Genomic DNA, 17,532 nt, shown 5'->3' with positions numbered 1-17,532 from the left:
CACCCAGTTTTCCATGTTTCATGTTTAAAGAAGGTTATAGGCGACAAGCTCCCAGTTCAAAAAATATTGCCAGAACTTAACGAGGAAGGAAAAATTATATTGGAACCGGAAGCAGTCACAGAAACAAGAACTCGACAGCTACGAAATCGATCAATTTCAGAGTATCTTATCAAGTGGAAGAACTTATCCGCTGAAGATTCCACATGGGAGGATGAGAATTTTATGCAGAAGTATCCAGAACTGCTCAAGCGTTGAGGACAACACTTTTTTGAAGGAGAGGGGCATGTTGGGTCCCTATAATACTGGTGATTACCCCATTACTTTTGTAGTTATACCCCTTATTTATATTGTTGTGCCCCTATTACCCCCATATTGTTATTTCTGTGCCCCTTAGAATCCCTCTATTGTTATTTTTGTGGCTTTATATTATTATTGTTAGGTCGGCTGGATTATATTGTGACTCCTGAGACTCCTATATATAGAAAGGAGGTTTTGTCATTTGTATCATCCAAGAATTGTTCATTTATGTAATGTAAAGGAGGTTGTCCCCTCGAAGAGGCTGAATTCTAAGGCGTTGATCTTTCTTTTCTATCTTTTCTTGAGCTGGTTTCATAACACATTCTCACCCAGTTTTATATTAATACCTATTAATATTTTAATTTTCCTAAGTTTAGATTTAGGAACTCCATTAAAAATATTAATTATTTTAATATTTCTCTAATTGGGCGGAATTTCCCCAAACCATTTCTGGGTCTTGGAGATCTCATGTGCTTTAGCCTCTCCGCTAATTTTCATGGCTAGAGCACATCCGATGCTACCACAAATCAACAATAGATATAGGGTACTCCTGCTAAAAGAGGGGTAATAGCTGGCTCCAACTATGGGTCACGTGCTCAAATCATGAGGATGCGAGAATCCTAGAATCGACCACCTCTTACCTGAAACAAGCTCACAAGATAGGCATTGAATGCAAGAAAGGAATTAGACTAAAGTCCTATCCATTCCTAGGATGACAAAAATTAAAATGAAATGACTAAAGTAAGTCATAAATCGAAATATGTGAAATGCATGAAAATGAAATGACTGAAATAAAATGAAAGTGCAAATGAAAAACTAAAATAAACATGCAAATACGATGCAAGTGAGTAATCTAATACTCATAATAGATAGCTTATTGCATGAAAAACAAAATTAAAGAACATTTATTTAAATGAAATGCATGACAAAGGAAATAAAGCATTATGGTAGAGGAAATGCCCCTAAAAGCATCAACTACCACCTAGGTAGGATAACTTAAGGTGTTGCCCATTCACAGGCAAAGGAAGCCACTCTCCATCCAACTTAGACAAGTAGAAAGAGTTATTGCTTGCAACTTCATCAATCTGATATGGCCCATGCCAAAGGCTCTCAAACTTCCCATAGTCTCTTGGTTTTCCCCATTTCTTATTTCAGAAGAGCACTAAATGTCCAACCAAAAACTCTCTCAAATGAGCCTTATTGTCAGATCTCTTCTTCACTTTCTCTTGGCTCTAAATAAGATGGTCAAATGTCTTTTTTCTTGTCTCATCCAACTCTATCAATTGATTGATTTTGCCTTCCATAGCTTCTTCCTTTGTGGATAATTGTTGCAACAACTTGTATACAAGAAGTTTTAGGTGGATAGGCAATTGACTTCTATACCATATACAAGTTCAAAGGCTCTTTCCTGTTGAATCCTTATTTGTTATCCTATCAACCCATAAAGCATGTTTCAACTTGCTATCTCAACTGTGTTTGTTGTCTCTGACCATTTTCTTGATACTCGTGATATTCTTGTTACTTGATTTAGCCAATCCATTACTTTGAGGATATTAGTTTGAAGAGTGTGACAATATAATGCCATAATTGAAACAAAATGTTTGAAGATTTGTTGAGTTAAATGCCTTGGCATTATCTGTTGTAATCTTAGCAATCCCGAACCTTGTAATTATTTTATCTTTGAGAAAATCCATTGGTATTGAATCAGTATCCCTCTTGGTGGGAATTGCTTTTATTCACCTGGTGAAGTAATTGGTTGTTGTCAAAATCCATTTGTAGCCATTGCTTGAATTATCCTTGAATTCAAATATGAAATCCAAGCCCCATTGTTGGAAGGATGCCTCAGCCCTCTACTACTACTGGCTGTAAAGGCAATGTTTCTAGCTTCTGTTTCCTTGTGAAAAACTGACGAGGCTGACATTCCCTTACAAATTTATGCACATCTCTAACAATGGTAGGCCAATAATAGCCCCCCTGTTAATATCTTTTGGGTGGTTGTCCTTGTTGCATGATGATTCCAACATAGCTCTTAATGAAATTTCGTGATTAAAGTCTTTGCCTCCTTAGGACTCTCACATGTGAATATCAAACCATCTAGATTTCTCCATCTAAGGCCTTGATTTATGAAACAATGCTTTGAAGCTCTAGCCTTAAAGCTCTTCTCTTATGCCCTGGCAAGTGTGTAGGACTAGTCGTGTGCTTGAGGTAGTAGATTATACTGAATACCAGTCTTCCTGTTCCAATTTTTTTATTATTGCATTGACCATGTTATTAGGTTGATCTTGAAGTCCCAATGCCTCTACATTACTTTCTGCTAACAATTTTGCTAATTGTTGTCCTTTAATAATCTTGGTTGGCCTAATCTCTATATCATGTTCATGTATTTTCAATGCCCATTTGCCCTTCTTTCCAAACAATCTTATTGTGAAACTATAACTTTCACTGTAGCATGAGGCATATATGCTATTGCCTTATAATACCTAACAATGTTTCAAAATGCTTAGTGACTTCACTAAAGCGTAGGTTTGTTTTTCCATGCTAGCATAGCTAAGCTCTGAATCCCTTGGCAATTTACTCATAAAGGCTATTGGCTGCTCCTGTTCTTCATCATTCTTTGTTGATTTGGGGTAGCATTGGATTTTCTCTAGCCACGAAAATTGGTGGAGAGGCTAAGGCACATGAGATCTCCAATACCTAGAAATGGTTTGGGCAGATTCTAAACAGTTTGAGAGATATTAAAATAATAAAATAAAATATTAACGTGAATTAATATAAAACTATGTTAGAATGGTCCAAAAGTCATGGATCAAGCTAGATCTAATCTTAGCCGTTGATTAGGGACTTAATCTCGGCCGTTGATTTGTCAACGAGAAATGTATAAGAGGAGGCTTGAGGGTCACTTGGAGAACACATCAAGAGATCAAGATTTCTACTTTCTGGGGCTGGGTTTGCTGAGAAAGTTGAAAGAGTGATCTGAGTTGTAGCTGAGGGGCAGTGAATACAGAAGCAGAGAGGCAGAGATAGCACCGGGAGGATCAACGTAGTAGCCGGAGAGAGGGATGCAGAAGCAGCGAAGGGTTCACGTAGAGGCAACCAGGAACTGTGCAGTGCCTCAGAGGGCTAGCGTGGGTGACACAGAGGGCTAGAGGACTGACGCAGTGCCTCCAGAGGTTGACGCAGGCCAAGCCAGAGTGATGCTGGGCTAACGCTGTGCCAGAGAGAGCTGATGCAGTCCCTAGAGGCTTATGCTGGGGTTTCGTGGGGCAGATTGGAGCTGTGGAGCTGCCAGAGTGTTTATTCGGGGTTTCAGTCGGAATATCTACTTCCGAGTAGAGAGGTACTAATGCCGAGATTTTTCGCTGTTGGGTGAGCCGGATTTGGCACCCAGATTGTATTCTGAAATTGCTTAATAAATCAAACCCTCAGATAGCTGCACCGGTTTTCTCGCATTGGGTTTTTCCGGGGACATTAGTCCAAAAACAATGGTGTCACTTGTGTGCTTGTTTTTGTTTCCATCAGTTGATGATCTGTAATGTATTGAGCATGTACTTGTATTTATTTCAGGTATTTACATGGTAAATAACTTGTTAATTAACAAAACAAGTAGGTAGGAATAAATCATAAAGTACATGAAGGGTTTCTAACGGGTTAGACTTAGAAATTCCAACATGGTATCAGAGCGTGGTTGTAGATCATAGGAGAACTGAGGACATCAGCCGAGCAGAGCAGCAACAACAGAAAACAACTGTCCCAAGTGACAAAAGTTGTTCGTAGCAGAGTAGCAGCAAGGAAGGGGTGATGCAGTGCCAGCGTCATCAAGATTGAGCCAAGAAGAGGCAGTGCAAAGGTTGAGGGAGGCAAAGACAGGCTCACGCAGAGACCAGGAGAGCTGACGCAGTTGGCTGAGGAAGCTGACTTGCCGGTGTCGGGATTGCGCAGAGCCTAGGAGCTCTAACCTTCAGTTTGCTGGGGTTTAGGAGGCTATGGGTAAGTTGCAGAGTGGAGCTGGTGGGGTACTGTAGTCAGAACAATACCCAGCAGGGCAAGGCCAAGGAGGAGGGAGTTGCTACCAAGGATTTCTAGCCGAGAAATCCGGATCAGTGGTGCAACTACACTAATGATTGGAGTGGGGGCATCTCAACATTGGCAGAAGGGTTTCCAGGAGGGAAATCGAGGCTCAGAGGGAGACACACCAAGAACTTCCAGGAGGGAAGTAGAGGAGCAGCGAGACGATAGTGAATGAGGTAAGAGACCAGGACAGACTGCACGAAGCCTCAAACTTTGTAGTCTCGAAGGCCAAAATCCTATCCGTTCTAGACAGGAATCTTGTCAAGCACATCGCCTTGAGGACGATAGCTATCCCAGTGGACCCAGCTGATAACGACAAGTATGAGGAGGCAATGGTGAGGGCCAAGAGCATCATTCTTGACGGGGTCAAGGACCATGTAGTACCACATATTTCCGAAAAGGACACGACAAATGAGATGTGGGAGGCCCTAAAGAATTTGTACCAGCATACATCTGTGCAGAGAAGGATGTTATTAGAAAATCAGCTGCGATCATACCAGATGCAAAAGGGGGAACAGATCGACCCCTTCCTCGGTCGATTGAAGGAGATCTGGGATCAACTGACTTCCATAGGGGCCATGCCGGATCAAGAATTGATGGTGAGAACAACCCTAAACGCAGTCTCAGAAGACTGGGTGGTGTTTGTCCATAGCATACTAGGCAGGGCGACCCTTCCAGATTGGGAGGAAATGTGGGTTTGTCTTTGCCAAGAAGAGATCAAAAGGCTGAGCAAGGCGGGAAGCAATGGCAAGGGGATCAAAATCAAGGAGGAGGAGGAGGTGGATGCTGCGCTAGCATCTAAGGGAAAGCATGAGAAACGGAAGAAGGACCTCTCCAAGGTCAAATGCTTCCACTGTGGGGAGCTAGGTCATTATACGACCCAGTGTCTAAGGAAGAAGAGCAAGGGAGAGGCCTCTGAGACTAAGGTTGCGCCAGCAAGGGCAGAGAAGGAAGTGGAGACAGACAATGACTGTGCCATGAGTGATCACACGCCACTTGAGCGGAAGTGGGGAGACATCGAGCTGTAGTCAGACGGACTACAGGCGATGAGGGGCAAGATCCTCGAGGTGCCCAACCTCTTGGATTATACCTTGCTACGGGAGCCCCGAAGAGGAGTAGCAGTACTGGCAATGTCAGTAGAGACGGATGCAGATGGAGCGACAGAGGGAGCTATAGTGTAGGATTCCTAAGACAACGTGAGGTAGCAGTGCGAGAAGCATGGGAGTGTTGCACTAGTGCAAGATGGCACAGAGAGGTGTGCAACGGTGCGAGATGCATGGAGTTGTTGCAACAATGCAAGGTCAGAGAGGGAGCACTTGTCAGCGACAGAGGGAGTTTCAACATCAAGGGTGTCTCTAGCCTGACAAAGATGTAAGAGTTGGGAGATCAATTACTTACTTCCCAGTAACTGAGTTGCAGTGCAGCAGTTAGCAGTGGTAGTGCTATGGGCAACACAATGTAGCATGATGAGAGGGGTTGCAGTGCAGATGCAACAGTGGCAGTGGTAGGGCCATGGGCAGCAGCACAGATGCAGAGGGAGTTGCAGTACGGATGCAGTAGTGGCAGTGGCAGGGCCATGGGTAGCAGTACAGGATGCATTAGTGCAGATGATGGGCAATAGGCCTATCATCAGCACAGGGAATGATGTCGGATGATCACGGTGGTACTCAGTGAGGAGTATTGCTAGAGCACAGTCCTTGCTAAGAGGGAGTGTTGATTTGGGGTAGCATCGGATATGCTCTAGCCACGAAAATTGGTGGAGAAGCCAAGGCACATGAGATCTCCAATACCCAGAAATGGTTTGGGCAGATTCTAAACAGTTTGAGAGATATTAAAATAATAAAAATTTTAAATTGAGTCCTAAGTCTAAACTTAGGGAAAATAAACACAGGGACCAATGTCGGATGATCAGGGTGGTACTGAGTGAGGAGTATTGCTAGAGCACAATCCTTGTTAAGAGGGAGTGTTTATTTGGGGTAGCATCGGATATGCTCTAGCCACGAAAATTGGTGGAGAGGCCAAGACACATGAGATCTCCAATACCCAGAAATGGTTTGGGCAGATTCTAAACAGTTTGAGAGATATTAAAATAATTAATATTTTTAATGGAGTCCCTGAGTCTAAAAAATTAATGTGAATTAATATAAAACTGTGTTAGAATGGTCCAAAAGTCATGGATCAAGCCAAATCTAATCATTGCCGTTGATTAGGGACTTAATCTCAGCTGTTGATTTGTCAATGACAAAAGTATAAGAGGAGACTTGAGGGTCACTTGGAGAACACACCAAGAGATCAAGATTTCGACTTTCTGGGGCTGGGTTTGCTGAGAAAGTTGAGAGAGTGATCTGAGTTGCAGCTGAGGGGCAGTGAATACAAAAGCAGAGAGGCAGAAATAGCACTGGGAGGATCAACGCAGTAGCTGGAGAGAGGGACGCAAAAGCAGCCAAGGGTTCACGCAGAGCTAGCTAGGGCTCACGTAGAGGCAGCTAGAAGCTGCGCAGTGCCTCAGAGGGCCAGCATGGGCGACGCAGAGGGACATAGGACTGGCGCAGTGCCTCCAGAGGTTGACGCAGGCCAAACCAGAGTGACGCTGGGCTAACGCTGGACCAGAGAGAGTTGACACAGTCCCTAGAGGCTGACGCTGGGGTTTCGTGGGGCAGAATGGAGCTGTGGAGCTGCCGGAATGTTTATCCGAGGTTTCAGCCGAAATATCTGCTTCCGAGTAGAGAGGTACTACTGAGATTTTTTTTTGTTGGGTGAGCCGGATTTGGCACCCAGATTGTATTATGAAATTGTTTTATAAATCAAACCCTTAGATAGTTGCACCAGTTTTCCTGCATTGGGTTTTTCCGAGGACATTAGTCCAAAACAACGGTGTCACTTGTGTGCTTGTTTCTGTTTCTTTCAGTTGATGATATGTAATGTGTTGAGCATGTACTTGTATTTATTTCCAATTTTTACATGGTAAATAACTTGTTAATTAACACAACAAGTAGGTAGGAATAAGTCAAAAAGTACATGAAGGGTTTCTAACGGGTTAGACTTAGAAATTCCAACATTCTTTTGGAGCAACACACTTGTAATAGTGTCGTTAGAAGCAAATGAAAACATTAAAAACTCTTTAGAAAAATCTAGGCTTACCAATGCTAGAGCATTCATGATGGCTTCTTTAATTTGGTTAAATTATGCATCGCCTTCATCATCCCATTTGAAAATTGCATCCTTTTTTAATAATCTGTTAAGGGGTTTGATAATTTTTGCTATATTTGGAATGAACCTACTTATAAAATTCACTGTTTTGAAAAATGATTGCAATTCCTTCTTTGACCTCAGCAGTTCAATGCTTTGAATAGCCTCTATCCTTTTTGGATCTACTCTAACTCCATCTTTTGAAACAATGTGACCCAAAAGTTTTCCTTGACCAACCCCAAGAATTTGTTGATATTTGTAGCTCCCGCAATTAGTTCTGCATAAGCCTAAGTGTCGGTGTGTAGAAGTCGCCTAATGGACCCATTAATCATTAAAGTAGTTCTTTAATGAGATAAAGTGATTTTAATCTAATCTAATAATAATGCAAAGGTTATCTGCATTAATGAATTAGATGAATCTCAACCATTGATCTCAAGTGAGGCAAGATCTAATCTTAGCTGTCAACCACTTTGGAGATTATGGTTGTGGATTTGGCCATAACTCAAGTTTATAAAAGAAGAGCTAGGCCAAGGGAGAAGACACAACACACAGGGGCACAAGGCATTGAGAGACACATCTTAGTGGTGGGTGGAGAAGGAATTCTTCTAAAGTACGCTGGGTCCAAGGAAGGTGCAAAGGGGGCAGCAGTTAGATCCAGATCAGCCAAGTCTAGGGCTTGATCAGCTGGATTAGATCTCAGTTTGGGCCATTTTTCCTAGTAAAGGAGCCCAAGTAAGTTTTGATTAATTAAATGAAGAGCTGTTGTTTGGGTAGATTTTTGTGTGTGCATATGTGAGGTTGGTTATTGTTGATTTTCTAGTTCAATCAAGACTAGTGCAATTTTTCAAACTGATCACTACTTCCAATGATACAATTAGACTTCTTTAGCACATTCCATTCATTAAGAAGTTATACATGAAAATTTTCAACCATTAATTTATTCAATAGAGCAATAGAGATCACAGTAAACAATGAAACGAGACACCAGAAATTAGGCCAGTGGCCAGGGCAAAACCCACAAGGGGAAAACCGATCAAATCTTTTCTTATGAGGGAGAGAGTTCAGTTCATCGATTTGTACATCAGAATATTCCAGTCAATACATCAAGACATAATCAGAAACTAACCAGCAAGGTGAACTTCCATAGGCATCAAGCCATCCCTCCAAAATGCCAAAACAAAAAATGTCACAAATGTGACCTTCAAGAAAGTCTGCAACAAGGTCATATTCAGATCACAAAGAGCAGCAGACCTTCGCGCTTGTCACGGAGATGATGAGCCTCAGATGAATCACAGACCTTCACATATATCACAGAACTATGTGCCTTAGAGCTTCACATATATTCCACAGGAGTCTGCCTCAGAGCTTCACATATATTCGAGAGAGAGTATACCTCAGACCAGCAAGCTTTTTCCACAGAGAGTAGCCTCAGACCAGCGAGCTTTTTCCACAGAGAGTAGCCTCAGACCAGCGAGCTTTTTCCACAGAAGGTAGCCTCAAACCAGCGAGCTTTTTCCACAGAGAGTAGCCTCAGACCAGCGAGCTTTTATGCCTCTTTCTTGTCTCAGATCAGCGAGCTTTCTTCCTCAGATATGAGTTCTGAATTGTGTCCGGGAGAAGAGCAAATAGGCTCAATATATAGTTGATAATTGATTCGTCCATGTGAAAAGACGTGTCTCTTGGGTAGGCCGACTTGACAATTGTGGGGGCATAAATTCAAATTTAATTTTTCTTTTCATTTCTTGATGAAAATACTAACCATGGCTACTAAATTCCAACAGTTATTTTATTGCTTCTGCTGGCAGCTGGATATTTTGTTAAAACCTTAACTGTGCTTTTATTCAGTAGACGTAAATCTGCTAGGAATTAGTTGTTGGATTGCTATGGTAAGAAATTAACATGATATAAGAGCATACATTCTGAGGGACTAATGTCTGAATCACATAGGGTGAAGGTTCATACAGCTGTTGTAGAAGGACCAGGTTCGGCGTGACTGTATGAGTGTTTTTGAGTGTAGACACACCAGAAGCGAAACTGTTTGGAACAAAAAATAATTGTATGATATGGTATTGTGTTCAATACAACCTTAGGTTGAGGCACAACCAGTTGTTGAACAAGACACCTAAATTGGACAGCATAGGATTGGATGACTTGGTTCCCTTATTAAAGTGGGTTGTGGAGACTCAGCCACCAACATTCAACAATGAAGATGTTTCTTGGATGGACTTGGATCCACTTCCATAGCTAGAGGATCCGAAGGTTGGACAGGTACCACTACCTTTAGGGCCAAGTAATCAGGCTGAAATCCCATTGTAGAGTCTAGTCATGTTGAGGTCGAGGATGTATAGGATGCGAATTTAGATTATCCTATCATATGATAGAAATGTAGATTCTAGAGTCTAGACTATTCATTAGTACTATGCTTAGATTCATATGATAGGATGTGAATTTAGATTATTCTATCATATGATAGGAATGTAGATTCTAGACTATTCATTAGTACTATGCTTATTTAGTGTCTGGAGGCCATTTGGAGTCTTTTGTTGATGTATTTTAGTTCAAAGATGTGTTGCACTTGGCACTATTTTGGTTATATGCACCAATACTGAAACTTTGCATATTTGTACATAATGGTTTGGATTCATATGTATATGCTTTTTTTTCAAAATTTGAATATTTGATGTGTTTTTTGGAGATCGGTTTTGTGGTCCAATTCTTTTCTGTTTTTTCTTTTGGCTTCAGTTTGGTTCAGGTTTTGGGGGTTGACACTTTGATGATTGGTCCGGTCCTGTTAATATTGGTTTTCTTTATTTTGTTGATCTTTGATAGGATATATTTGATTCACATGGCTAAGGCTTTTGTGTGTGGTGAACTGTAATATTAAATGAAACCTGAAAAATTGTGCTAGTAGATGCCATGATGTATTGTTTTAAGATATCTGCCTAGAACTAACCCAAACATCATTATCATTGACACCTATTTTTTTCCAAGGAAAACCTTATGGGGAAACCCAAAGGATGCTTTCCCACATTTGTGGATGGTCTCCCTAGTAAACCAGTCAGAGTAGACTAGTCTGTCTCATCTGGATTTGAACTAGGCACTTGTTGGCATGGAACTAACCAAATGCCCAACAACATTGGTAACAACTAGTTGAGTTAACCCCTTGGGCGTCCATCGACACCTACCCACATGTAGGTGAATATCATTTCCAAAGGCATAGTTAAAATTTAAGATGTTTGCAGTTTTTTCTAATGAGCAAGTGACTTATTTTATGTTTTGGCTCTCTATGTTCTAGAATGTACCAAAATGACCACAAAATATGGAAATAATCGAACCATTAATTGAGAGTTAAAATAAGTATTATTTTTGTAATTCTTGAAGTCTAATAATTACGTTAAGAGCATCCGTTATCTTTATCTTGTTCTGCAAATTGTGAGTTATGCAGTTCTTAATTTTAGTGTCACTCAAGATGCATTTTTTAGCTTTTCATTTATCGAATGACATATTGGGGTTTAGTTGAAATATTTGATATTTGTGAGTTATAGTCCATCTTTGGATAGTAGTGATAGATTCTAGTTAGCCTTGCCACTCAAGTAAATCAATTTAGGAATGCCAGACATTACTTCTACTGAATAGTTTGTAGCTTATTTACCTTGTTGTATTTAAGCAGCTCTTAAAATGGTATATGGTATCTGTTGTGGATATCCTTATGTTCTTTTCAAAACTTTTGTGTTCCTATGGTGGAAGAACCAAACATAATCTACATTTGATTCGTTGGATTTCAAAGTGGGTAGTGGGCTTTGATGAGAAATTCACGATTGTTGTTTGGGCAATTTTCAAAGTGAAAATGAAGCAAATGTATATTGTAAAATAATCACGATATGTGCTGGTTCATGGATATTGACCATTCGTGTGCTAGTTCATTTGGCTTGCGTGTATCTATAACGGTCATCATTATCATTCTTTAGACAAATTAGGAGACACCTTTTATTATCTTGAGCAATTTCATTTTGCTGTTTTAATAGCCACATTGCTGAGTTAAAGGAGAAAGTGTTATTTTGAAAATCTTATTGTTTTTCCATCCATTTTCTTTATTACCATATCTAATATCTTGCTTTTAAACTGTACCTTTTTGTTTAAATTAAGTTACTTTTTATATTGCAGATGTTAAAAGACTTCCTGGTCTGGATTGATAAGAATTTAGGCCATTGGGGGCCTCTTGTGTTGTAAGTATCATGGTATTGCTTACTTTTAGCACTATTCTAACATTCTCAAGCTTTAGTAGATAATTTTGTTCACTTGGCTTTAATATTTGGCTTTTGAATCAAATCTTGTTTGATGTTGTAATATCTACCACTGCTTGTTGATTTTGTGAATTTTGGGTTGAAGTCAATGCTAATACTGGTTGTTTTTATTGCAAACTTGTTAGATGACATTGAGTGACAACCAAGGCTGTTACAACTTTGCAGCATGATACTTGTTAAACATGGGTCAAGTCATCTAAATTTTGATAATCACCATAATTACAAGAGAAAATGGTACTAATGCCCCAACTTCCGCTTCAGACACTGTGCTGCAGATACTTTGATAATAGACAATAATTTTGCAGTCCTCAAGTAGGGACTTGATGAAGAGTGCCCATGAAATACGACTTTGTTCCTTGGAATGTTAGAGGGGCATTTGGGGATGGAACATGAGTTCTTATATGGCTACTGTCCAGGTGATCAAACCAGATATCCTTTACTACATAAAGTTAAAAATTACCAAATTTTTGTGTAGATCCTTCATGAATAATTTCTATGAGGGTGAGTTTAGACATGCTTCTCATGAAGGTGGTAGAGGAGGGGCATTGTGTGGTGTGATTCCTTGGATGGTTTCTTCTATCATAGGTAGTGGAGACCATTTACGTGTGAGTTTTTGTAGCATCGGATGATGTTCTAGTCTCGAGACTTTGTGGAGACGCTAAAACAAAAGAGTTCTCCAAAATTCAAAAATTGTTTCTGTAAATTCCACCTAGAGATGGTTCAATTAAATTAATTGACCGTAATTAAAAATTTCCTAAATCTAATTTAGGAAAAATGGTTAATTAATAACAATCAATTGAGAAAGGTGAGAATTCTTTAGAAACTCACACAGATCGACTTGGAGATGATCTCAACCATCGATTAAGTTTTAATCTTGGCCGTTGGAGTCCCAACTAGAGATTCTAAGAAGAGGTCGATGGGTAGATGGAGAATACACCAAAGTAGATATTTTGCGATCATGGCAGTTCAATTTTGTAGTAGCAGGTGATTCAACAGCGAGATCGAGCTAGTGATCAAGTAGCAGGTGGCAGAGGGGCAACATAACAGTATTTTGGAGGAGTTTCCTGTTGATTTATAGTAGCATCGGATGTGCTGTAAGTCTCAAAATTTGTAGGGAGGATTAGACACATGCATTCTCCAATACCTAGAAATCGTTTTGGGAAATTCCACCGAGAGACAGTTTTATTAAAATAATTAATTATTTTTAATGGGACCCTAAGTCTAAACTTAGGAAATTAAAATAATTAATAGGTATTAATCTAAACTATGGGCGAAACTTCTAGAAGAAGGCGGAGATCAAGTCAATATGATCCTAGCCATTGATTAGAATCTAATATGGACTGTTGATTGATCAACGAGAGAATTATAAGAGGAGGCTTGATGGGCACTTGGAGATCACACCAGAGGCAGATACTCAGTTACCCGAGTAAGATCGATTTTATCACTAGTTGAAGTTCGGCAAGAGAAAATCGAATTAGAGGGAGAGTTGCAGGTGAGAAAGAGAGAGAGGGCATCAACATCAGTCGGGAGTACAAGGCAAGAAGACACAGAGCAGGGAGAGCTAGCACATAAGTGTGATGCAAAAAGAGGCAGCATAGGGCAGGTTGACGCTAGGATTGCGTGAGCAGTTTGATGCTGGGCCAACATGAGGAAAAGTGACACAGGGAGACGCAGAGGGATTCAAGGGGCTGAGAAGCACTTCTCCTAGATCAGAGATATGTCTGGAAGCGTTTGTAAAGTTTCTCACTTCTGTTCTATTGGTTGTATATTGTACAAGAGATTTTTGCTGAAGAATAATAAAGAAACTCTCATTTGCTGCACCGGTTTTCCCACATTGGGTTTTTTTGGGGACGATTGTCCAAAAATAACTGTCATTGTGGTTATTCTTGTGTTGTTATTGCATTCGCTTTCAGAATTTTATTTGTGAAGTCTGCAGTAGAATTTATTTTGATATTCACCGTAAGAACATTGTGAATAACTTATTTCTGAATTAATAAGTAGAAGAAATAATATTATCACTGCAGTAGGATTTCTATTTTGAAATTTTCACATGGTATCAGAGCAAGGTTAAGCAGGAGTGCAGACTGAAGAGCTCTCGTTGAGGAAACAGAGGGAGTTAGATATTCCTGCAAGGGCAGAAAATCGAAACCCCAGAGAATTGCATAGTTTTCAGGAAAGGACGTAGTTTATTCTACGACAGTGGCTGGGGTAGGATAGCGTTAGAAAACAACACAAAGATGGACACTCAAAGTAACTCAGAATTGGCTTCTAGACTAGAAGAAGAATTCGCTTGCCTAGCAAGTTCAGCGTCAACAAATGTTTGGTATATTGATAGCGGGGTTCAACTCATATGACTGGAGTATGAGAATATTTCTCGAGCTATCAAGAAGAACAAATGGATTTCCATATTACAATGGGAAATCAAACAAAGTGTACTCCAGTAGGGAGGGGCACCATAGCATTTCAGACAGAAGTAGGAACCAACATCTGAGCCACCAATGTTTTGCATGTGTCGGGATTAGGAATGAATCTGATTTCAGTGTCTCAGTTATAGGATAAGGGATACGATGTATACTTCATTGGAAAGAAAATATACTTCAAGCATCCAAGCTGGAAGAAGAAAATACAAATTGGAACTCGAAGCAACAAATTGTATAGGTTGCAGCTTGAGTCTCCAATGGCATTGGTAGGCAGCAACTATGATGGTGAAAAGGAACGAAATGAATTATGGCACAGGCGAATGGGGCATTTACACCATGGAGCAATGAGGATGCTCAGAGAGATTATTACAAGAGTACCAGTCCTTAGTAGTGAACATGATGACTTATGCAGAGGGTGTGTACTAGGAAAGTATGGTAAAGTAGCTTTTTCTAGAAGTAACAATAGATAAAAATATGTATTAGGATTGATACACTCAAATATCTGTGGTCTTATGTCCGCAAGAGCTCTTAGTGGTGGCGAATACTTTGTCACCTTTATTGATGATCACTCCAGAAAAACCTGGATCTATTTCTTAAAGACCAAGGATGAGGTCTTTGATCATTTTCGAGAGTTTAAAGCTCTTGTTGAAAATATGGCAGGGAAAAAGATAAAGGTATTGCGTTCAGATAATGGTGGAGAATATACGGACAAAGACTTCATAGATTTCTACGCAAAACAGGGCATCAAAAGAGAGTGGACAACATATAATCTAGAGCAGAGTGGAGTAGCAGAACAGAAAAATAGAACTATTGTTAGGGCAGTCAAAGCTATGTTGTATGATCATGATCTACCTAGATATCTATGGGCAGAAGCTTGCAACCCAAAAATGTATATCGAGAATAGAACTCATAGAGCATTGGGGAAGAAAACACTTGAAGGGGTCTTCACAGGGAAGAAGCCGGAAGTCAGTCATCTCAGGATATTCGAAAGTGTGGCTTATCGTCACATTCCAGACGAGAAGCGCAGTAAACTGGATCAGACTGCTAAAAAAGGGTATCTCGTAGGCTACTCCGAGACCCCAAAGGCATATAGAATCTACATTCCTAGCAGCAGGAAGATTGTAGTGAGACGGGATGCAAAGTTCATGGAGGACAGAGCTTTCAGGAAATCTCGTGAGATGCCTGCAAAAGATCAGTCAGGAGATGTTCCATTAGTCCAGGAGAAGCAGGGGCAGCAAGGAGAACATGCGGGAGGACAAACACCTAGATTGAGTATAGTGACCAGTACCCATATCTCCTCAGAAGGAGGAAATGCAGATAGTTCTTAGCAGATGGAACGACAGGATTAGGAGGAGGAGTTGGTTGAGCCTCCCAACACTAGTGGTAGAACTAACAGACAAGTACGACAGACACTGAGGGACACAGAGGAGTTTGTTGGAGCTCCTAGAACCGAGAAAAGGCAGTGTAAACAACCTGACAGATACCACGCATTGGTAGCTCAGGTTGAAGAACCCTCTAGCTTTCAGGACGCTGTTCAACAACAAGTATGGGTGGATGCCATGGTAGAGGAATACAATTTTATCATGACGAATGATGTCTGGGAAGTAGTACCTAGATCAGCTGTAGGATCATGATAGATCTACAAGATCAAGGATGCTGCAGATGGCAGTATAGAGAAGTACAATGCAAGGTTCGTGGCAAAGGGGTATGCTCAGAAAGAAGGAATAGACTATGAAGAGACCTTTGCCCTCGTTGCCCGATACACCTCTATCAGATCTGTTATATCCCTAGCAGCTCAAATGGGATGGGAGATTCACCAGATGGATGTCAAGACAACATTCTTAAATGAGGTGATAGAAGAGGAGGTGTATATAGAACAACCCGAAGGCTTCGAAACTCATGAGAAGAGAACTCATGTTTGCAGATTAAAGAAAGCCCTGTATGGGCTCAAGCAGGCACCCAGAGCATGGTATGGTTAGATTGGTAGTTACTTACAACAGTTGGGATTTGTCAAGAGTGATGCTGATCCCAATCTCTACGATTTGATGGTAGAGAATGAGCCACTTATTCCAGTATTATATGTAGATGACTTATTCCTAACTGGGTCATTCGAGCTCACACAAGATTGCAAGAAGAATCTTGAAGCTGAAATTCGACTTGAAGGACATGGGGTTGATGCATTATTTTCTAGGGTTGGAAGTTTGCAGAAGAATGGGGAGATCTTCCTTGGACAAGGAAGATATGCTACGGAAATTGTGAAGAGATTCAGAATGCAAGATTGTCGACCCATGGCTACTCCCATGATCACCAACTAGAAGAAATAGATGCTTCAGGAGACAAGGAAGTAGACCCCACCTTGTACAAGAAGCTCATTGGGTCACTCATGTATTTGGTCAACACTAGGCCAGACATTTGCTTTGCTGTCAACACTCTTAGTCAGTTCATGGTGGAACCAAAAAGGGTGCATTGGGCAATAGCTAGACACATTCTTAGGTATGTGCGTGGAACAGTCAGATATGGGTTGAAATACTCCCGAGGAGAGGACGTCAAATTGAATGGGTTCACAGATGCAGATTGGGCAGGACGTTCAGTAGACCGGAAAAGTACTTCAGGGTACTGCTTCAGTGTTGGATCAGGGATGATATCTTGGTGCAGCAGGAAGCAAAAATTGGTAGCTCTAAGCTCAACAAAAGAAGAATATATGGAAGCCAGCACAACCATGTGCGAAGCTATATGGCTCAGAAAATTGCTTGTGAGCTTGTTTAGAAAAAGGATGGAAGCGACCATGGTTCATTGTGATAATCAGAGTTGTATCAAATTCTTTGAGAATCCAATATTTCATGATCGGTCGAAAAACATAGATATCAGATGTCCCTTTATTGGAGACTGTGTTCAGCGTGGGGTAGTATAGCTACAGTATGTCCCCACAGGAGAGTAGGTAGCCGATATACTCACAAAGGCTCTTGGAAGAGCTAAGTTCACTCAGTTCAGAGAGCAGATGGGTATGGTAGAAAATCTGTTTCAGTAGCAGCAGTAGTTTGCAGTGCAGGGATAGTTGGCAGTGCCAGCAACAACACAAATGCAAAAATTCAGAGGGAGTTGCAGTACGGATGCAGTGTTGACAGTGGCAGGGTCAACAATAGTACAGATGCAACATTTGCACAGAGGTTGGTGGACAACATGTCAGACATCAGCAACGCAGAGGGAGATGTTACAGAACAGAGTGATGCTTTAGCAGGTTGCATTGCTAGAGC

General features: G+C 40.8%; 1 protein-coding gene across 3 annotated transcripts in view; it reads left to right on the top strand.

The window, feature by feature from the left end:
- The window catches only part of LOC149179381 (uncharacterized), a 316,696-nt gene that overhangs the window by 30,267 nt on the left and 268,897 nt on the right, over positions 1-17,532 (top strand). For all 3 annotated transcript variants that reach the window (XM_089420631.1, XM_089420632.1, XM_089420630.1), the window contains exon 2: positions 11,719-11,780. In XM_089420631.1, the coding sequence (XP_089276757.1) occupies positions 11,719-11,780 (62 nt within the window). The remainder of the gene's footprint in view (positions 1-11,718; positions 11,781-17,532) is intronic.

Source organism: Pinus tabuliformis, chromosome 4_1 (genome assembly GCF_031772625.1).
Source record: "Pinus tabuliformis cultivar Carrire ecotype Pingquan chromosome 4_1, CPIR1, whole genome shotgun sequence".
NCBI lineage: Eukaryota > Viridiplantae > Streptophyta > Pinopsida > Pinales > Pinaceae > Pinus > Pinus tabuliformis.
Note: the sequence above shows the minus strand (reverse complement) of the source record. Positions and strands in the feature narration are given on the sequence as shown.